General features: G+C 40.7%; 1 protein-coding gene across 4 annotated transcripts in view; it reads right to left on the bottom strand.

Moving 5' to 3' along the window:
* Nucleotides 1-19,358, bottom strand: part of TCERG1 (transcription elongation regulator 1) — an 89,719-nt gene that overhangs the window by 13,787 nt on the left and 56,574 nt on the right. For all 4 annotated transcript variants that reach the window (XM_068277549.1, XM_068277550.1, XM_068277547.1 and 1 more), the window contains 6 exons: nt 17,769-17,858; nt 11,626-11,744; nt 7,364-7,514; nt 5,331-5,495; nt 3,571-3,753; nt 1,904-2,083 (listed from right to left, as the gene is read on the bottom strand). In XM_068277549.1, coding sequence (XP_068133650.1) covers nt 1,904-2,083; nt 3,571-3,753; nt 5,331-5,495; nt 7,364-7,514; nt 11,626-11,744; nt 17,769-17,858 — 888 coding nt within the window. The remainder of the gene's footprint in view (nt 1-1,903; nt 2,084-3,570; nt 3,754-5,330; nt 5,496-7,363; nt 7,515-11,625; nt 11,745-17,768; nt 17,859-19,358) is intronic.

The following is a 19,358-nucleotide window of genomic DNA, read 5'->3' as shown; positions in this document are numbered from 1 at the left end:
GAATTCATAGAAGATTTTATTTTTTTGTCACAAGTTAGCGGAAATTGATTTTAATTGTTTTTTTCCACAAAGTGTCATGTTCCGCTAACTTGTGACAAAAAATAAAATCTTCTATGAACTCACCATACTCCTAACGGAATACCTTGGGGTGTCTTCTTTCTAAAATGGGGTCATTTGTGGGGTTCCTATACTGCCCTGGCATTTTAGGGGCCCTAAACCGTGAGGAGTAGTCTTGAAACCAAATGTCGCAAAATGACCTGTGAAATCCTAAAGGTACTCATTGGACTTTGGGCCCCTTAGCGCAGTTAGGGTGCAAAAAAGTGCCACACATGTGGTATCGCCGTACTCGGGAGAAGTAGTATAATGTGTTTTGTGGTGTATTTTTACACATACCCATGCTGGGTGGGAGAAATAACTCTGTAAATGGACAATTGTGTGTAAAAAAAATTAAAAAATTGTCATTTACAGAGATATTTCTCCCACCCAGCATGGGTATGTGTAAAAATACACCCCAAAACACATTATACTACTTCTCCTGAGTACGGCAATACCACATGTGTGGCACTTTTTTGCAGCCTAACTGCGCTAAGGGGTCCAAAGTCCAATGAGCACCTTTAGGCTTTACAGGGGTGCTTACAATTTAGCACCCCCAAAATGTCAGGACAGTTAACACACCCCACAAATGACCCCATTTTGAAAAGTAGACCCTTCAAGGTATTCAGAGAGGGGCATGGTGAGTCCGTGGCAGATTTCATTTTTTTTTGTCGCAAGTTAGAAGAAATGGAAACTTTTTTTTTTTTTTTTTTTTGTCACAAAATGTCATTTTCCACTTACTTGTGACAAAAAATAATATCTTCTATGAACTCACTATGCCTCTCAGTGAATACTTTGGGATGTCTTCTTTCCAAAATGGGGTCATTTGGGGGGTATTTATACTATCCTGGAATTCTAGCCCCTCATGAAACATGACAGGGGGTCAGAAAAGTCATAGATGCTTGAAAATGGGAAAATTCACTTTTTGCACCATAGTTTGTAAACGCTATAACTTTTACCCAAACCAATAAATATACACTGAATGGGTTTTTTTTTATCCAAAACATGTTTGTCCACATTTTTCGCGCTGTATGTATACAGAAATTTTACTTTATTTGAAAAATGTCAGCACAGAAAGTGAAAAAAATCATTTTTTTGCCAAAATTCATGTCTTTTTTGATGAATATAATAAAAAGTAAAAATCGCAGGAGCAATCAAATAGCAGCAAAAGAAAGCTTTATTAGTGACAAGAAAAGGAGGTAAAATTCATTTAGGTGGTAGGTTGTATGAGCGAGCAATAAACCGTGAAAGCTGCAGTGGTCTGAATGGAGAAAAAGGCTCTGGTCCTTAAGGGGCGAAAAGACTGTGGTCCCGAAGTGGTTAACTCTAGGTATTTGTGTGCTTGGAACTGTACATACACATGTCTACCTCATCAAGTCACCTCAGGTACGCTTTATACCAATTCACAAACCCGGACATCAGGCCACCTGCAAAAAAAGCTTCACTCACACAAGTGTTACACTCATTTAAACATCCAGTCAGTTTACATGGGCAGTTATTGTTGCATTTAAACAGTGTTAGAAACTTGCCAAATGCAGCATTTCAGAGGCAACATACATCCAGAAAATGCTAGTTCATCAGTTCTGTTTTTCTGGCATTCAGGAGCTTCTGTAGTCACTAGGAGTAAGCCCAGCAGATACCAGACAAATACCTTCAAAACATTAACTGAATTGCATCCACAAAAACCATTCTCATTACAATGTAGCATTTTCAACAATAAGACCTGCTGCAGGAAAGCTGTGAAGCTGATGGTGCAAACCCCCCGAAATATAAGTATTTGCAGTGCTGCACAGCACTGACGACAACTTACTGTAAAGGTTTCATCCAGTAGCTGTCGGAAATGTTCCCGCTTCTTTTTAGTAAGTGCATCAATATGTTCACTAAAGAGTTTTTCTTTTTCTTCCCTTTCAAGCAATGACCCAGACTCCCATCTGTGATCTTTTCTTAAAGTCCTTCTGGTATCGGACCATGAAACATCGGACGATCTCACCTGGGCAACCAAAACAATTTACATTTATTAAAGAAAAACATCTGTACCAAAGTGGAGCAACAGACATTTTTCTTGATAGAGTTAAGAAAGATTAGAATCTTAGGTTTTTAACAATATTTCTCCCACTAGGGTGGAGGAGACCCTCTCTGCATTAATAGATGCAGTGTGCGTTTGTCACCTGGCTATAACAGAGGACGAATGAAGGGCAAAAACATGTCAGATACTATGATCCAATAAGGTTTGATTTTTTTTAATGCATTATATGGATTTGTACTTTTTAACATATGAATTACAAGCTTGGTATCCCTCTCATGTTGCACTACCTTGTTTCAGCCTTACTGGGAGTTGAGCGGATATACCTTTTCCTCAGAGTCTACTTGCAGATATGCTTGTAACAAGTTCTTCCTGAGAAAACGTCACACACACTTCCCTGACCCTTCTCGGATTAGATTAACTTAAAGAGAACCAGAGGTGGCACTTGGGTCAAAAATCAAATGCTTACATAAAGAGAGCCATCCTCCATACACTGCCCGGGACCCTCTTGCACATCGTGACCACGCTCCTCTTTGTGCACGAGCAGCTCCGGCGGTACGTTTGTGCTCGTACTTGAAAAGGAGCGTGTTTGCGAGCATGAAATCCAACATGAGCTTGTCAGATTCCTTTGCGGGATCTGTGCTCTGCAAGGGTGTACTGGAGGGAAGCATGGGAAGCCTCCACAGGATCCAGAGGCTTCCCGTAACCAAGAATTGAACTTCAACTCAATAAGTAGCTGATACCCCCTTTCCCATGATAAATCTTTTCCTTTTCTCGAACGGATCATCAGGGGGCTCTGTACGGATGATTTTGTGATGAAACCATTCCTACAGTGTGAGGTCAGCTCCTCACAGCTCTTAAATCCTGACAACACACTGTGGGAGCCTTGTTGCATTGTGGGAAATAACAGCTATTTCCAACTGCCAAAAAAGCAAGCAGCATCTCCTTCCAGTGACATCACCTGGCAGCAGTAAATATGTCACCATGTGATAAATGTCTGAATGTAAATCAGGAAGAGGAATGATTTTACAATTAGCAAACCCTGACTAAATCATTTATACATAATTATTGTAAAAATTAAGCACTTTACATTAATTTCACTGGAGTTCCTGCTGACCATAGAGCAACAGTGGAAAGCATAGAATCCAGCACCAAGTAACTCCCCAGTGTCATTCCAACACTTGGATGTGCTGCCATAGTGAACAGAACTTTTTTTTTTTAACCAACTTCTGTAGGAAAATCTTAGGCATAACAGATAAGCAAACATACAATACATTCATATAACTTTACGCATACAGGGCTATGTCTTATTTTTGTTTTATCCACAATGAATGGGAAAATGCCTTCTGAACCTGCTGAGTTTTGTTCTATACACATTTTGCAAACAGAAATTACCAATCAACAAGATATTTTTAAGTACATAAATCACACAAAAAAACTCAGGCAATCATTACCATGTCAGACAGAAGAGCCTTAAAATTCTGGATGGCTTCCTCCCGTTTGTGCTGCTCTCGCTCCCGGTCTATCTCTTTGGTCTGCTCAGACCGGGCTTTCTGCACTTCCCGCTCTCGCTCACGTAAACTTGCCTCAATTCGGGCCTGTTTTTCCAGTTCCTTTTCTTTATCAGTATCCAAATTCTGTGGGAGAGAAACCAGTACAATTTATAAACACATCCTGCTAACAAAGGCAAAACACTCATTACAAACAGTCCTTGCACAACACTCGAACACAACAGCTTCCTCTAAAGAAACACTCAAAAATACAAGATTAGATTGTAACAGACAAATCTGAAAATTATAAAAATTGTAAAGAATATAAACTTTAGGTCACTAATAAAATGGTACCCACATTACTTCAGAACCTTTGCGACATGTACGTTTAGCTAGCTATAGTATGCAAATGTGCAGCTACAAGCGGATTTTACTGTGACAAATTATTAGCTGCTGCACATCATCAGCTGCAACTGGAAAGCTGCAGCTGCTATATACTCTCTGTTAGCTACAGTGCTTTACAAACCAAAGACATAAGGAATACTATTTGTAAAAGTTACAGCCCTCTCCAGGCAAAATTGAAAGCACTCCTGAACTGCGAGAGATATGGAGGCTGACATATTTATTTCTTTTCAAACAATGCAAATTGCCTGGCTGTCCTACTGATCCTCTGTCTCTAATGCGGTTAGCCATACAACCCGAACAAGCATGCAGATCAGAAGCTTCTGACTAAAGTCTGACTGGATGTTTCAGGTGTGTGATTCAGACACTACTGCAGCCAAAAAGCTCAGCAGGACAGCCAGGCAACTGTTATTGTTTAAAAGGAAATAAATATGGCAGCCTCCATATCCCTCAGATCAGAAGTACTTTAAGGGTCTATACAAAGCCAGTTGCTCTGCACCTCCTACACTGCTGCCTGCCACAAACCCACAGTACGGCGATGCAGCACTGTTGAGAACATGTCAAAATGTATTTTTGACTAATGGACATGTGTGGCCCCATTAACTTCTGCTGAAAGGGGTTTGGGTTGCTTTGTACCCCACCGTCTTCTTAATAGCTGTACTTCCCACCACAGGAAGATATACACTGACGCTAAAGCTCATTTTAACATTGACAGCAAAGTTCCTAAAATTTCTATATGCCTTCTGTAAGTGGACTGTAGTCAATTAGGGTAGTAAATTGTCCTGCTATCTAATTATACAAGAATATTTGGGACCTAAAAATTCACTGTAACAGTGACCAACTGACTGTGCATTTAATACACAGAGCAGTAGCCAAACAAATGTCTACTGCTGACTTTGCCAAAGAACTGAAAAACACAGCACAGGAAGCCAGAGACGTGAATAAAGCAACGGAATTAGGGTTCAGACACACTATAAGCGCTTTTCTGAGCTCTTCTTAGTGATCAGCGCTTTATGGCCATCAGAGTTTTCTGAGAGCTTTTTAAAAACGCTACCATTGCCTTACATTAAAATCGCGGTAAAATTGTGATTAAATTGGACGATTTTACGGCGATCGCGATTTTACAGCGATTTTAATGTAAGTCTTTGGGAGCATTTTTTAAAAAGCTTTCAGAAAGCTCTGATGGCCAAAAAGCACTTATAGTGTGTCTGAACCCTTACAGCTGGCTAATAGGGTCAGCCCCATGTATATTAGCAGTACAATTCTTATGGATCAGCAAACTAATCACAGTGAAATAGCACCAGCAAAGCAGAGGAACATACTTTTATCAGCTTCTCTATGTACTGCTTGAACAGTTCTTCTCGAGCAGAAGAGCTCTCTACAGCTTTGTACCGAGAATCACTCTCAATTTTATCTTTCACTTTGCTCCATCGAGACTGGGCATCTAAATGATGATGTGCTAACAGTTCAAAAAAGTCATTTTTCACCTGTGAAAAACAAGAAAATAGAGATTAGACAGCACATTACAGCAGTGTTACTGAAGTTGCAATATTTTACTAGCAAAATACAGTAGTAGAATATCGCTGACTTTAGCTATAGTCTGCTTAGTGGCCACCCCCTTTTTCCATGTATGCCTAAAGTTGTAGGATTTTTTCAAATGGAAGTGTTCTCCTGGACCATATAAATTTAAAGGAGCACTACTGTGAGAGCTGTCCCTCATGGAGAACTTCCAGGATCTGCCGTGGCCAGCTCCATACCTCAGATCAATACAATCTACCTTGTTCCACGCAATATTCTACACATGCGTAGCATGCATTCAATTCATGTGAGGGGAAGATCTGGCTGGCTGTGGCAGAAACAACAATTAAAAAAAAAAAATGTTCAGACTCTCACAGCCTACATAATCCAGCAAATACTAAAACTTTATTTAAAAAAAAGCTCAGTTTATGTTTCGGCTGCATTTTTTATACATCACAATATCTGCCACATTTCGAAGATTCTGCATAGTATTTCTAGGTAGGTGTAAAGTCTTTTCTAACACGATTCTTTCTAAAGCACCCCTCTCCTGGAACTACAGAAGGTGCTGCCTGAAGAAATTGATAAGCACTTCTTCAGAGGGGCATAGAAAACCATGTGGCAAAGAATGTTCATGCGGGAATAATCTATCCTCCCTGCACTGCTCGTACTCAGTGTTACACTGGAGGTCTATGTAAAACGAAAGGTTAAATATGAGGAAAACTGTTCAAGCTGGCACTTGAGAGTTCCCAGAGTAAATACACTGTGTATAGTATACGTTGTACTGGGGTTTATTAAGCATGTAAGCTGAATAGGAATTACACCAGATTTCCTCTGAGCAGAATGCCTCACTGGCCTCAAGGATCAGCAGACTTCACCACTGGTGATCTGTGCCTCCCACTGCTGCCTTTTAATTTATGTGACATTTAAGTCTATCCATTTTTCATGCATGACCTTTTGCGCAGATATGCAGTAATATATACAGTACCTAGAAAGTATGTTTACAGACAGATCAGAAGAAGGCTAAGAAAGCATCTTTGAGACAGGAACGGGATGGAGAGATTTAATGTTAAGGATACATCTCTAACCCCCCCCCCCCCCCCCTTGTTTTTTAAAGTTACAATGGGCAAGAACACTATCAGTTCAGGGGTGCCAGCTATTCACCATCAGAAGCCATCTGATACTGAGCTGTCTATAATTTCCGTACAGATACCCAAGTAAGTTAGGGAGAACCATCAGAGGTTGTGTGGTGAGGTGCAAGGAGTAGCAAAAACCAAAAGCCTTGTACTAAATGCACCCCATAATCCAGCTCCACCTTCTTAAACAGGAGCTATCTGCCATTCATTTGCAGTACATGTCTGAAAAGCAAGACCATAATGTATCACTTTAGTAGAGTGGGCAAGGCCATGCCAATTATTTCTCTCTGTCCTTGTAGGTGAAATATGCACCCAGAACTGCTGATTTATAGCAGAACTATAGGGGTTAACTACTAAGGTGGAGGAATACTAATCCAGCAAACCGGGGGTGGGGAGGGAGGGGGGAATGGACTCATGCTGTAAAGCTCTAGAGGGAAAATAGGTTACACCTCCGGTACAGTGTACAGTGCATTAGCAAACCCAGTAACTTATTCAACAGCAGGATAAAACTTTTCAATTCGTGTCTGCAGAAGGTTGATATTGTCACCCGTCTCACGTGCCACCGGCGTCCCCCTCTCTGTCATCTCTGTCCCCTTAGTGTCCCCATCTGTCCTCAGTGCAGCGCAGCAAAATGTAATTTTGCCAGTTAAAAGCACTTGTAAACACCCCAAATATTTAAGCAACAAGCATAGCACTGAATTTACCTTCTCGCCTTTGTTTTTTGAGTCTTCCTTTTCTTTCTTTTTTGCTGCTACCATAAACTCGCTAAATAAGATTTCGCGATCCTTCATTTTTTCGATGGCTTTGAAACGGTGATCTCTAGCATGTTTGGCAGCAAATTCACTAAAGGTGGTTCTGTTAAAAAAGCAAGTTTTTAAAATAAAATGCTCACAGCAACAGTAGCAAGAAGAATATAGGCATGCCTACCAACAGCCTGCTCTCCTATGGCTAGTGGCACAATATTTTTAGGCAATTTAACTTTGAGTTCAATGTTTCTTTGATGTAAATTGTAATCATAAAACTGGTGTATGCAGTGACATGCATCTCGTGGTTTAGGGCCTCTAGTCCAATGAGCAATCTCCAGTAGGTCCAGTCTCAGCGTTTGTCCATCCAGAGGTTAGTCCCATTATGGATGCTTTCCTTGATTGCATAGGATTCATTAGTATCCACAGTAAGTGCAGGGACACCAGAATAAGCCATGCTTTGCTGCAGCTCACGTTTAGATCAATTGACATGTGGGACCAATAATTTATCTGCTGGCTTCATGAGTCTAGTCAAGGCAGGTTTAAAAAAAAATATACATTTTATTGTAATCACAAAACTCCCCGGTTAAAGAGAGTCTGAAGCCTTCTAAAAATCATCTTTTTATTAGATATTCATCTTTAGCAATATCAGCAGTGCTAAAACGTTGCATTCCCGCGGCAGAACGATGTCATTAAACCCCCCAAATACCGGGGCAAAATTCCACAACTTTCCAAGTCGTGGATTTTGCTGCCCAGGGAGGCAGATCTTAGTGCTATAAGCTCTGCCTCGATTAGCATCAATCCCAGCTGATTGCCACCCCTTTCCCCACCCCTCTCAGTGAAAGAAGATTGAGAGGGGTGGGGAGAGGCGGCGATCAGCAGGTATTAAGAGTAGAGGCAGAGCTACTGCACAAAGCTCTGCCTCTTAGGGCTCTTTCACATCAGAGCTTGCGTTGGAGAACGCTCAAAGCATACGTTTTGTTGTATGCCTTTTACTGCGTTTTGATATGCGTTGCACTGCAGTGAGTGTGCGTTTTTAATCCGTTTTCAATGCGTTACTGCACATAGAAAAACGCAGGTAATTTTTTTTTCTTTTAGTTGTCAACTTTCTACATTGTTCCTCTGTTGCATTCTGGGACTGATTATCTGCGTTAACGGATTAAAAACGCGCATAGTGTGCGTTTTACATTGACTAACATTGTAACGCATAAAGCTAGCGTTGGCCAAAAAACTGCGCCTGGGTGCAGTGGAACGCAACGCACAAAAAGGCTGCGTTATATGTGAAAGCTAAAATGAAAGTCTATGGACTTTCATTTCACCTTGGGTAACGCAAACTTTATCCTTTGCGTTGAAACGCAGAAAATCTGCCCTAATGTGAAAGAGCCCTTACAGGAAGCTTTCCCTGCATTTTCCCCGGGGATTTGGGGTGTTTAATGACTTTGTTCTGCCGTGGGAATGCAGGGTTTTAGCTATGCTGATATTGCTGAAGATAAATGTCTAATAAATATATGGATTTTTAGAAGCCTTCAGACTCTCTTTAAGACATAACTTAGCTATATTAGAATAATACATCAACAAGACAATTATTTTCGAGTGACATACTGGGCACAGAAAAAAAACCCTTCAGAAATCAAGGAGATCATTCTGTAGGCAGTGTGCCACATGATGTGAAGTAATGTAAAGCGGGCTGATGCCTTTTTCTTAGACCTGGTAATAAGGCGGTGGTCAGGCAGGGAACACACTTGACAGTTTTCGTACGCGTTTTCTGCACAGAAAAACTGAGAACTCATGTTAATCAATGGGCTAGTGCACACTTACTGTGTTGTTCGTACGCAGAAAAAAAACTGACATTCTGCATCCTGATTCTGCACATTTTGGCAGTTTTCTCTATCAATTACATCAGCTGCTGTGAAAAAATGCGCGCGTTTTCCTGCATGGAAACACACTTGGTGTGCAGAAAAAGTATGCAGAAAAACGCGCGCGGAAAACTGAAAGTCAAGTGTGTTCCCTGCCTCAAGCTTTACTTGTAGTTGATGTTCTACCTTGTTTGCTCTTGTGTCAGTGTAATTCTCATTACCAAATACAGAAAAATGTGAGGTTTAATACCAGGCTAAGAAAATACATGCATGCAATAGTGATTTTCTGTTAACCTGGGGTTCCTATCTGTAGCCTTGGAAATGTAGTAGTCAACCCCCCCCCCCCCCTTTTCCACTGTAGCTTATTTGCAGCATTTCTCCCCATGCAAATTCAGAAGCAAACTCATAGCCTATTGAAATCAGTAGGCCGCTTCCAAATTCACATGCTGGAAAAAAAATAGCACTGGCAGCATTTTTCGGACGTTGCATCCGAATGCATGGCCAGGGGAATTCAGATGGGTACTAGCATCATCTCATGGACAGATGCCAGCACAAGTGGAAATAAAGCACAGGGAGACATCTGACCTGCTCTCTTTTCACTTTGAACAGCAGGTCTGTACTGAACCGAGCAGCAGCTCCTCTCAAAAAGCTATTAACTCCTTCAGCTGGACTGTTTCTGTTCATGTGACCACATTTTTCAAAACAGGATTTTCTTCTTTTATTAACCAATCTGAGAGTGTGTATAATATCAGATAATGCCCCTCCCCCTCTGATGATGCTTCCCCTATTTGTATATGTAAGAAACTCTAAACTCTGAAATAGCACACCAGTGAAATAGGCTGAATCAATGTCTCGTTGCCCACTCGCTGGGCTGCAGGGGGTGGGTCCTCGCTCGGAGAACTACTGTAATTAAGCTACACTGGGCTCAAGATTAAAGTGGTCCGAAACTGTGAAATAACATTCAATAAAAATGTGTTTTCCTACTTTTTATTACCCATTCAGTTACCATATTTGTTTTTTTGCACAAGGATAGGTTATGTGTTTATAATTACCAGTTCCCAAAGTACCGTTTATCTGCTCTGAAAGCTGCTATTGCATTTTATTCATACTTAACATTTTCTAGTGAGCTCTTCTCAATGGTGTGCATGCTAGAAGCAGAGAGACAGCGCCTTCTCACTCAGCACAGCAAAAACAACCAAAACAAGTCACAAAAACAAAAGAGAAATGTAAACAAAACATAATGTCTCTGGATGTGGATCATAAGCTGAAGGGGCATTCCACTGCACAACAAAGTGCTTTGTTTAAAGGAAACTTCCAGGCTAAAAACAAAAATTAACTTACCTCAGGCTTCCTCCAGCCCCTGGCAGCCACGCTGTGCCCTCGTCGCAGCTCCGCTCCCCACTGGTGGCCCGGGTTCCTCTACGGTATAAGAGGCCTAGTTGTGCTCCATTGCGTATCTCACATAGTCGTGCTGGTTCATCCGGACTGTACTGTGCAGGCGCAGTAGTTCTGCGCCACCGCAGTACAATCCAGATAATGTCAGTGCAACTCCATGAGCTGCACACTGGAGCGCAAGTAGATGCCGACCTGGCAAGGTCTGCATCTGCACCAAAGGAGACTGGGAGCCACCGAAGCTGCGGCGAGGACATAGGACAGCTGCCAGGGGCTGGAGGAAGCCCAAGGTAAGTTGATTTTTTGTTTATTTTTTTGCCTGAACCTTCCCTTTAACTGTTTGATTTCTGTTCTGCTACAATTTTTTTTTTGCTAGTAGGTTTAAGGCTGTAAGGACTTACACCTACTACCACACTTTAATTAATTTGAATAAGCTTAGGAGGTGCAAGCCACACATCACCTCTGCAACTGTACATTATTAAAAAGACAACAAATAAAGAATAAAATCCACTGTGCCTAACTGAGTGGCATGAAGTGTTTACATTACATAGATGTCATAAGACAAATTGTCAAATGATTACAGCTGTGTAATTTTGCTGCAGAGTAACCAGAGTATGTGTGAGTGCATCAAATAGGGCAGTGGTTCGCCAACATTTTAATGCTAGGTACCCCCTTTGAAAGCCCGTGCTCACCAAGTACGCCCCGGTGCGGTAACATTTATTTCAAGTACCTCTTGACACAGATATAACTAATAGCAGTACATGGTAATTGTTTCTAAACTATTTCCATGCCTTTACTAATCCATTTAACTAGCTAAAAGTAATCATTTTTCTAAAACCAAATGTATTATACTTAACTATATCAAACCCGAGTACCCACTGGACCCATCAAACATAATCCCTGGGGTACACGTACCACATGCGGAGAAGACAGGAAACAGGAACAGTTTACCAAATAAATAAAAACTCTTCATACCTGGCATTGATCTTGCTTTCGTCCATCATTTTTTTGAAATCATCCTTTGATTGCATAATTTTGTTTTTCTTTTCTCTCCGCTCCTCCTCTGCCCTGGTTTTCACATACTGATCAAACACCTATGGAGATTTGTACTGACATTTTAGCAAAATCATCTAGCAGAAGATCAATGGTTAGGAATGGGCAATTACTGGAAAACTGTGACAAATATACTTGCAGGGGGTGATAAAAAAGCCACAAATTGTTTATTAGCCTGTTTGAACCAGTTTAACTAGGAGAAATACAATAATTCAAAAGCTATGTATTCTTTTCTGACACTTGCTAAGCACGTTGAAAAGCCCTAGATGGAAGACTTTTGGACCATTTTTAGTAGGTGTAAAAAAAAAAAAAACAATGTTGCAGCTTTAGGGGACATTTACAATTATGTACTTTGTCCAGCAGCTCACGGTGACCCAGAATTACATTTAGCTGAACTTTGTCCATAAAGCCCTCCATGCTTTACAAAGCAGCTACGTTCCTGGAGAGCCTGCAATGAAAGAACTCCAAGTGTCACATGGCAGCTTGAACGGAGGCAGATGAGGTGATGTGATTCCCACTTCCCCAGTGCAGGCCTGTCATTTCACTTGCAGAATTAGGATTACTGTATCTATAGTAGTGGAGCACACTCTTATGGCAAGTCCTGCAATTAATGTGTCTGTCCTTAAATGCTATAGGACTAGGTCACGTTAAAGACAAAAATGGGGCACTCCTGCTGTGTATTACCCTCTTTACTTGGTAACAATTTGGTATTTGTGTGCAGTGAAAAGCAACTTACAAAATGAATAAGATATCACTGTTCTAATCACATGAGGTTGTCCTCCTTATGCCAAACTGTTCTGTGGTCAGCAAAGATAGGAGCTCCAACCATTGTTTGGAGTGGAGTGCCCCTCTGAAAGCGGTCTCTGTTTGCCTGGTGACAAATGATTGTGTTTCGACGCGCTTAAGTCTTCATCAGGTCAGGTTACCGGCAACAGAGAGGGCAGAGATATTATGGGGCTCATGCATATTCAGAGTGGGTGGTGATTATGAGGGTTTTTCTGGGGTGGTAATGAATATGCAACAGTTTGGGACACACTGCTAAGGAGGTGAGGAAGACCATCAGCTGTTCATTAACATAAATTTCAGATGCGATTGAAACTATTCATAAATAATTATAAAAAATAAAATTAAGAGACTGTTTATAACAATAGAAAAAAAAGGATAGATTAAAGTCCTTTCGGGATCTCATCATCCACAATTTATTCTTAAAGTGTGGGTGATAGGATCCAGAAAGGACTTTTATATACCCTTCACTTTTAATATTGAGCTTCTATATACTGCATATACCTCTCAATTTTAGGTGTGTTCCTACTGTACATGATCTGATGTTTTTCTAGAATGCTTGCATTTGGAAATTGTCAAGCATGTGCTCTTGTCAACACAGAGTCCGTACTGTCTTACTGACTTGCGAAGAAATGCACTGCATGCTGCTTTTTTGGCACTTACAGTATAACTGCATAGGGGTTCCCCAAAAAAGCATGTTTGTGTTTTGCAATACATTTTATTTTGTGTTTTTCTTATAAACTGCCTACGGTAAGTTGTTCTACATTTAATGAGGTTTATTTATAGAGTGAGATGCAAAGACCCCGAAGAGGGGGCTTAAGAATTAATTCTAAAATGTAGCTGCAAAAGGGTCTGACCGCGGGAAAGCCACCAAGCTGATAAGGGCGTTTGCTCTGTCCTGGGCACAAGTTCCTCTAAAGCAGTCTATTGTTCATTGATGAGCAGTACTTGAGCTCTTTAAGCAGGGCATAAGACAAGAAACATTGGTGTTAACTTTCTAAGCTGGTGAAGCCATTTATTAAAAACAACACCAGCAATGTGTTATTTTGCAACTGCCTAGACTGCCCAGCTGTGGTATTCTATTGCTGCAGAAGCAAACATTCCAGTTTAGATCTTTCATAAATAGAACCCTATGAAAACACTTTGGAGTATGTACATGTACAAGCCTGTAAAAACTGTGCACCAGGTGTGAATCAATCACACCTGCAGAGATCTTCCTCAAAGCCAAGGCTGGAAACTCAGGCTTTTAGAGATGCATTTGGATCATTTAACACACTCAAATGAACGGTACCTGCAGAGCTTGACAGGCTGCGGCACCATTACATGTAATCGATTCTTTCTGCAACGTGCTATAAAGAGTGCTTAGACTGTCAGTAAGAAACATAAGTGACAGGAGCTCTGTAAACCTGGTGCTTATATACAGTCATGTGGAAGGAGAAGTGCTGCCATGCAAAGGGTTTTCTCTTTCAACATATGTGCTTATACCAAGATTAAATATATGATAGCTTATCTGTTACCAAGGTTCCATAACCATATAAAAGACTAGGCAACTTAACTTAAAAAAACAAAACAAAAACACTATACTACAAACCCAAAAATGAACATATGTGTAAATTTCTTCTGTGGAAGGAAAGCAAGTGGGCGTACGAGAGGAATCAGCGCAGGATACAGCCGGTATGGCTGATCCTGCTGCTGCACAAGTTCCCAGCTGCGTTAAATACTATTCCCCCTCCAGGCTGCCATGGATGGTGGGGAATGAAATAATTTGGCTTCCAGAAATTGCAGGAAGCCGAATTATTGTGTTTTAAAAGTAACTTCAGCTCCATCTTCTGACGGCGCCAAAGTTACTCCCCATGCGCCGCTATAGCCGTAATTCCTATTACGGCCTATGGTGGCGCCGGCTGCGCCCAAGTCTCCTGCTCTAAATTTGGCGTGTTCGAGCAAGTGGTGCCTGGTATCAGTCCCTTTTGCAAAAGGCTTTTTTTTATACTGACACAAATGTGCAGCCTAATATCTAATATAATCATTAGAAGGCAATATATTTCCTCAGAGTGATCCAATATTCTCCATAATTATTATTAGGCAGTATATTCCCCTGAAAGAGCGACGTAAAATACATATCGGACTGCATCCATGGGGGGGCCATTTGAAGAGTTCTTACCCTCAAAGCTTATTTAGTGGTTGTTTACCTTGGCAACAAAAAAAATGTATACTAAAGTGTTACACCAGGTTATATACCCTCTCTACTGTCTCTTCTCACTTCTTAAGCTGGCCACTAACGGTCCAATTTCTAGCGAAAAATCGTTTGAGCAATCAGAAATTCTGATCGGAAGTGAAATATTGTAATACATCGCTCACTACACCATCAACGAACCAATCTTTGCTTCCTATCACAACCAACAAGAAAATCCAAATTTTGGTTCGACGAAAATTCATTCGGACGACATTTTTTTCACTTGTTCATAATCGATTGTGTCCACCAATGGAGATTATTTACAACCAATCCGATCAGATTTTCTGATCGCTCAAAAGATTTTTCGCTAGAAATTGGACTGTTAGTGGCCACCTTTAGGCTAACACAGGCAGACAGTTGGTAGTAATTTCACCTCATGTCCGCTCCTTCTACGACCAAGTAACATTTCCTAGGGTCATATAATTGATACAGCTCTTACAGTGCTACAGCAATAACTCCAAATCAAAGTGGGATGACTGGCAGATATTCCATGATGTGGTTTTAGACCTGACCATAGTAGAGTGGTGCAAGGGAATAAAAGGATTACTATTCCCTGATCAGCTTCCCATCAGGGAGATTTCAATCGCTTGGCCAGATTGGGCAACCGTAGCTATAACACATTAGATCAGCCCCAAATTCCATGATTATTAAAGCAAAAAGTGCACTTATGGCTAGTGTATATGTGTAAGGTTTAAACAACAGTTTCCTGCAAGATCCTCTGTAATGATGGTTTCATTTACAGTTCATTCAAACATTAGGTATTTGAAATAGTGATAAATAAAGGGGTATGCTTATTTCACTTAAAAAACATGTTCTGCTAGACCAGTGTTTCTCTGTTTTATTGGTATGTGCCCCTTTTAAAACCCTGTAGTCACTAAGTACCCCTTAGCATAGTAAACATTATCACAAGTACCCCTTGACAAATATATATTTAACTGAACTACATGATGATTGGTTCTAAACAATTTCTAAGCATTTACTATTGCTTTTAATTAGCTAAAATACTAATCTGGTGTTTAAATAAGATTTATCACTTTCTAAAACTCTAAATTTGTTATTCTTGGTTAAGTATATGAAGCCCAAGTACCCCCTGGAACCATCAGAAGTACCCCCTGGGGTATGCGTAGCACACGTTAAGAACCAGACTAGACTACCTTTATTTGACAATGTTATTGAAATGAAGATTAATTATCTGTTGAAATATTCAAAAATGTGAAAAATGTTCTGAGATCTACTTATTTTTTTTCAACTTTGAGTGCAGTCTGCCTTCTGTATCATCGGACCATGTACAAGCCCTTATTTAACCAGTCCTTAAGAAGCCAGAGACCGCTGCTACTGAAGGGGTTTAATAGCAGTGGAATATACAGCACTGATTTTTGATGACCACCATGCTCAATTTTCTGTCTTGCATTACTGGGTTTTCTTTACTATATTTATTGTAGAGCGTACAGAAGAACTACGTACAACATGAATGCATTAATTCAGCTCCAAATGACTTCTAGGTTTACAGTGTAATTAGAATACATTACAGATTCTGCTCCCCTGGAGAGCTATGGGCTTCCCTGTCTGCCACCTGTTAAACACTTCTCTACAGCTTACCCCATATATGGTATATTGTGTACACCAGGTGCACTATTTCTGCATCCTTGTGGAAAAGCTTCATTCACATGACGTTTAGGTCAAGTCAAATCATTGCTTGGTGCTATTCATTCTTTTTCTGTGAATGGCACTCCTGCTTCCTTGGCAGACCGGAAGAGGAAGGGATAGCCAGATAGCAATTGTCAGACCCAATCACACTCTAGATGTGCAGGTACAGCTTTTGTACAGAAATTGGGTATGTATGGGTGTCTGCAGCTATAAAGAAGCTGGCAGAGTGTGGTGAGACCAGAGCTGGTGTACAGTGTACATAGTATATAAGCTGTTATGGCTAAGGGCCTATTTCCACTTGTATGGAATCCGCAGCTTTCCCCACAAGTGATTTGAGTGGGGACACTATGCCTATTCTGTTAATAGACTTGCCATCTGCACTGCATGCCCATACGATTTGGACAGCATGCTGCAGTTTACCACAGCATGCATCTGATTCCCTGTAGAAGTGCATAGCACGGCTACAGGGATTCAGGCATGTACTTGCATCACTGCAAGTGCTGGCGTGCGTCCCTCAAGACAACACCAGCATAGTGGAAACCGGCCCTTAGCATTTGTGAAAATTGTATCTCTTCAGGGGAACAAAAGCCCTGATGCATGATGATAGCTATAATGAGACACTGAAGCGAAAAAAAAATTATGATATAATGAATTGGTTGTGTAGTACGGATAATAACTATAACATTAGTGGCAAAGAAAATATACTCAATTTTATTTTCAGTTATATAGTGTTTTTTTTATAACATTGCATCATTCTCTAACATTTGCAGTTTACACACTACTCAGCATTCTAAATGATTTTACAGAGCAGGCCAGGGAAGTATTGAACCCTTCTCTGCAGTGAAAAAGAAGATAGTATGACTGACAGAGATAACAAGCTTCGGAAGACAGAGCTCTCTGCGACTTTAAAAGTCGTGGAGCTCAATGGCTCTTTTGCATAGATAAGAAACTCCAGTTAACTCTTCCTGTACTGGAAACAATATTAGACTTATGTCTCTGCTCCTAATGTTTTATTTCTTAGCTGTACTACACATACAAATCATCATAGCATATTTTTTTTCTCGCTTCAGTGTCTCTTCAATTGTCATGGGCTGGTGTAACATTATAATACACGTAGAACTCAAAATGTGATATACTAGCAGTACTACGAACATCATTGCCCTAATCTGTACTGTCAATCTAACATTGTGAGCTTGCTTTCAGATGATATTTCCTCACTGTCAATCAGCAAACTTGGGATAGGAAGGTGACTCAGCTGCACAGCTTAATTCCAATTAAGGTCACCATGACAGCTATAAAAAATTTGAGGGCTATGTCACCAACAAGAGCGATTAATCAGAAGCAGAAATATTCAGTCAGGTAATAGAGTGTGTGCGCATATTATATACAGTGAAATGTTTACCTGTTTTCTTTCTTTTGGATTAAGAAGTAAATACCGGGGGTCAAACACAATTTTGTGCAGCTCCTTCTCCCAAGTGGAAAATGCAGACACCTTTGGAAAATAAAGAAAAAGACAGAATAGTATATATAGAGAGATGTAAAAGTCATTTGTACAGTAATTGAGTAACAGAATCCTCTGAGGAGAAGGATTGCGTGACATCTGTGAAAAGGAGGACAGAGAAGAAGCCGGTGTTCAAATTTTCATCACTAATGGATGATGACCAGTGGGAGGTTAGGATGGCAAATTTTCAACACTAATTGGCTTTGAACACCTCTCCATAATTACACAGAGGCAACACACAGCTAATAACTCATTAAAATAGCCACTACTGAGCGACATTTAGAAGGCACTTCAAAAGCAATCCTTGAAGTTGAAATAATGTGCCTGGCAAGCACTGCAAAAACATAACCCTTTCATTACCCAAAAGCCAATGCTGTGAAACTATTCAATCCAGGTCTTGCCCGGCTGGAAGCTAAAAGGTACATTTCCACTACAAAACACCATCCGAAACTGGCTTTCAGGACCAAAGCCAATTAATGCCTTTTATCCTACAGAAATGTCTGCATTCAGCCACCATTAACATTTTTTAAATGTAGCGTGGATGGCTCAGTGACATGACTTTCTGGACAGAACAGAAGGTGAACCTCCTGACCTTAACAACATCTAACCTACCGCACAGCCTAATTGGAGGAAAGTCTAAAATGGCAGATACTTCAATCTATTTACAACAGAATCCCTTGTGAATTAACTAAAGCATTAACAAATCATGAAAAATTTGTGTATATCTCAAGCTTTTATGTCTTCACTGAAGTGGACTTGGAACACCAAAATTAGGCCCACTTTACTCAACTAGGGAGCCATTCAGAAAGGTTAGTGTGTTTGAAATTGGCCTCTTTCCAATGCAATAGAGAGATCTTATGTGTTCCAGATCTGGGTGCTGACCTAATGCTATAGCAGAAACGTGTTAAAAGTAAACTTCTATAGGTTCCTTCTAATGCTCCATCTGCCGCAGCAGGGGTGTGGCGATTTCACTTGGGCATGAATGCTTAACAGGATTATATGAGAAAATCTGGGGAAAAAAAGACTTCAGAGTGTCTTTAAACAGAACCCGAGGCCATAATTTATAAAATAAAAAAACAGATGCTTACCTAAGGAAAGGGAAGCCTCTGAATCCTAATGAGGCCTCCCACATCCTCCTCTGGTCCCCCCGTTGCCGACCATCCAGCTGATCAGGGCCACACTCCTCTTCTAGCATGAGCACAGGCGTGCAAGTATGGCTGCAGCTGAGAAGAAGCGCAGGCACAGCATGGCTTGCTTGTGCTTGAAGAGGAGCGCAGGCCTGGTCAGAAGGCAGACAAGCACTTGTTGGTTAACGGAGGGTTCATGAGAGGCAATAGGAGACCGGAGCATGCCATGGGAAGCCACATTAGGATCCAGATGCTACCCTCTTTTTAGGCAAGGATTTTTTACCTTAGCTTCAGCTCATATACACTTTAAAACCCAAGCTCAGTCCCTTCTTTAAAACTCAAGTTCATTCCCTTTTAAATATGC

This window comes from Hyperolius riggenbachi, chromosome 3 (assembly GCF_040937935.1).
Source record: "Hyperolius riggenbachi isolate aHypRig1 chromosome 3, aHypRig1.pri, whole genome shotgun sequence".
NCBI classification, from domain to species: Eukaryota; Metazoa; Chordata; class Amphibia; order Anura; family Hyperoliidae; genus Hyperolius; species Hyperolius riggenbachi.
Note: the sequence above shows the minus strand (reverse complement) of the source record. Positions and strands in the feature narration are given on the sequence as shown.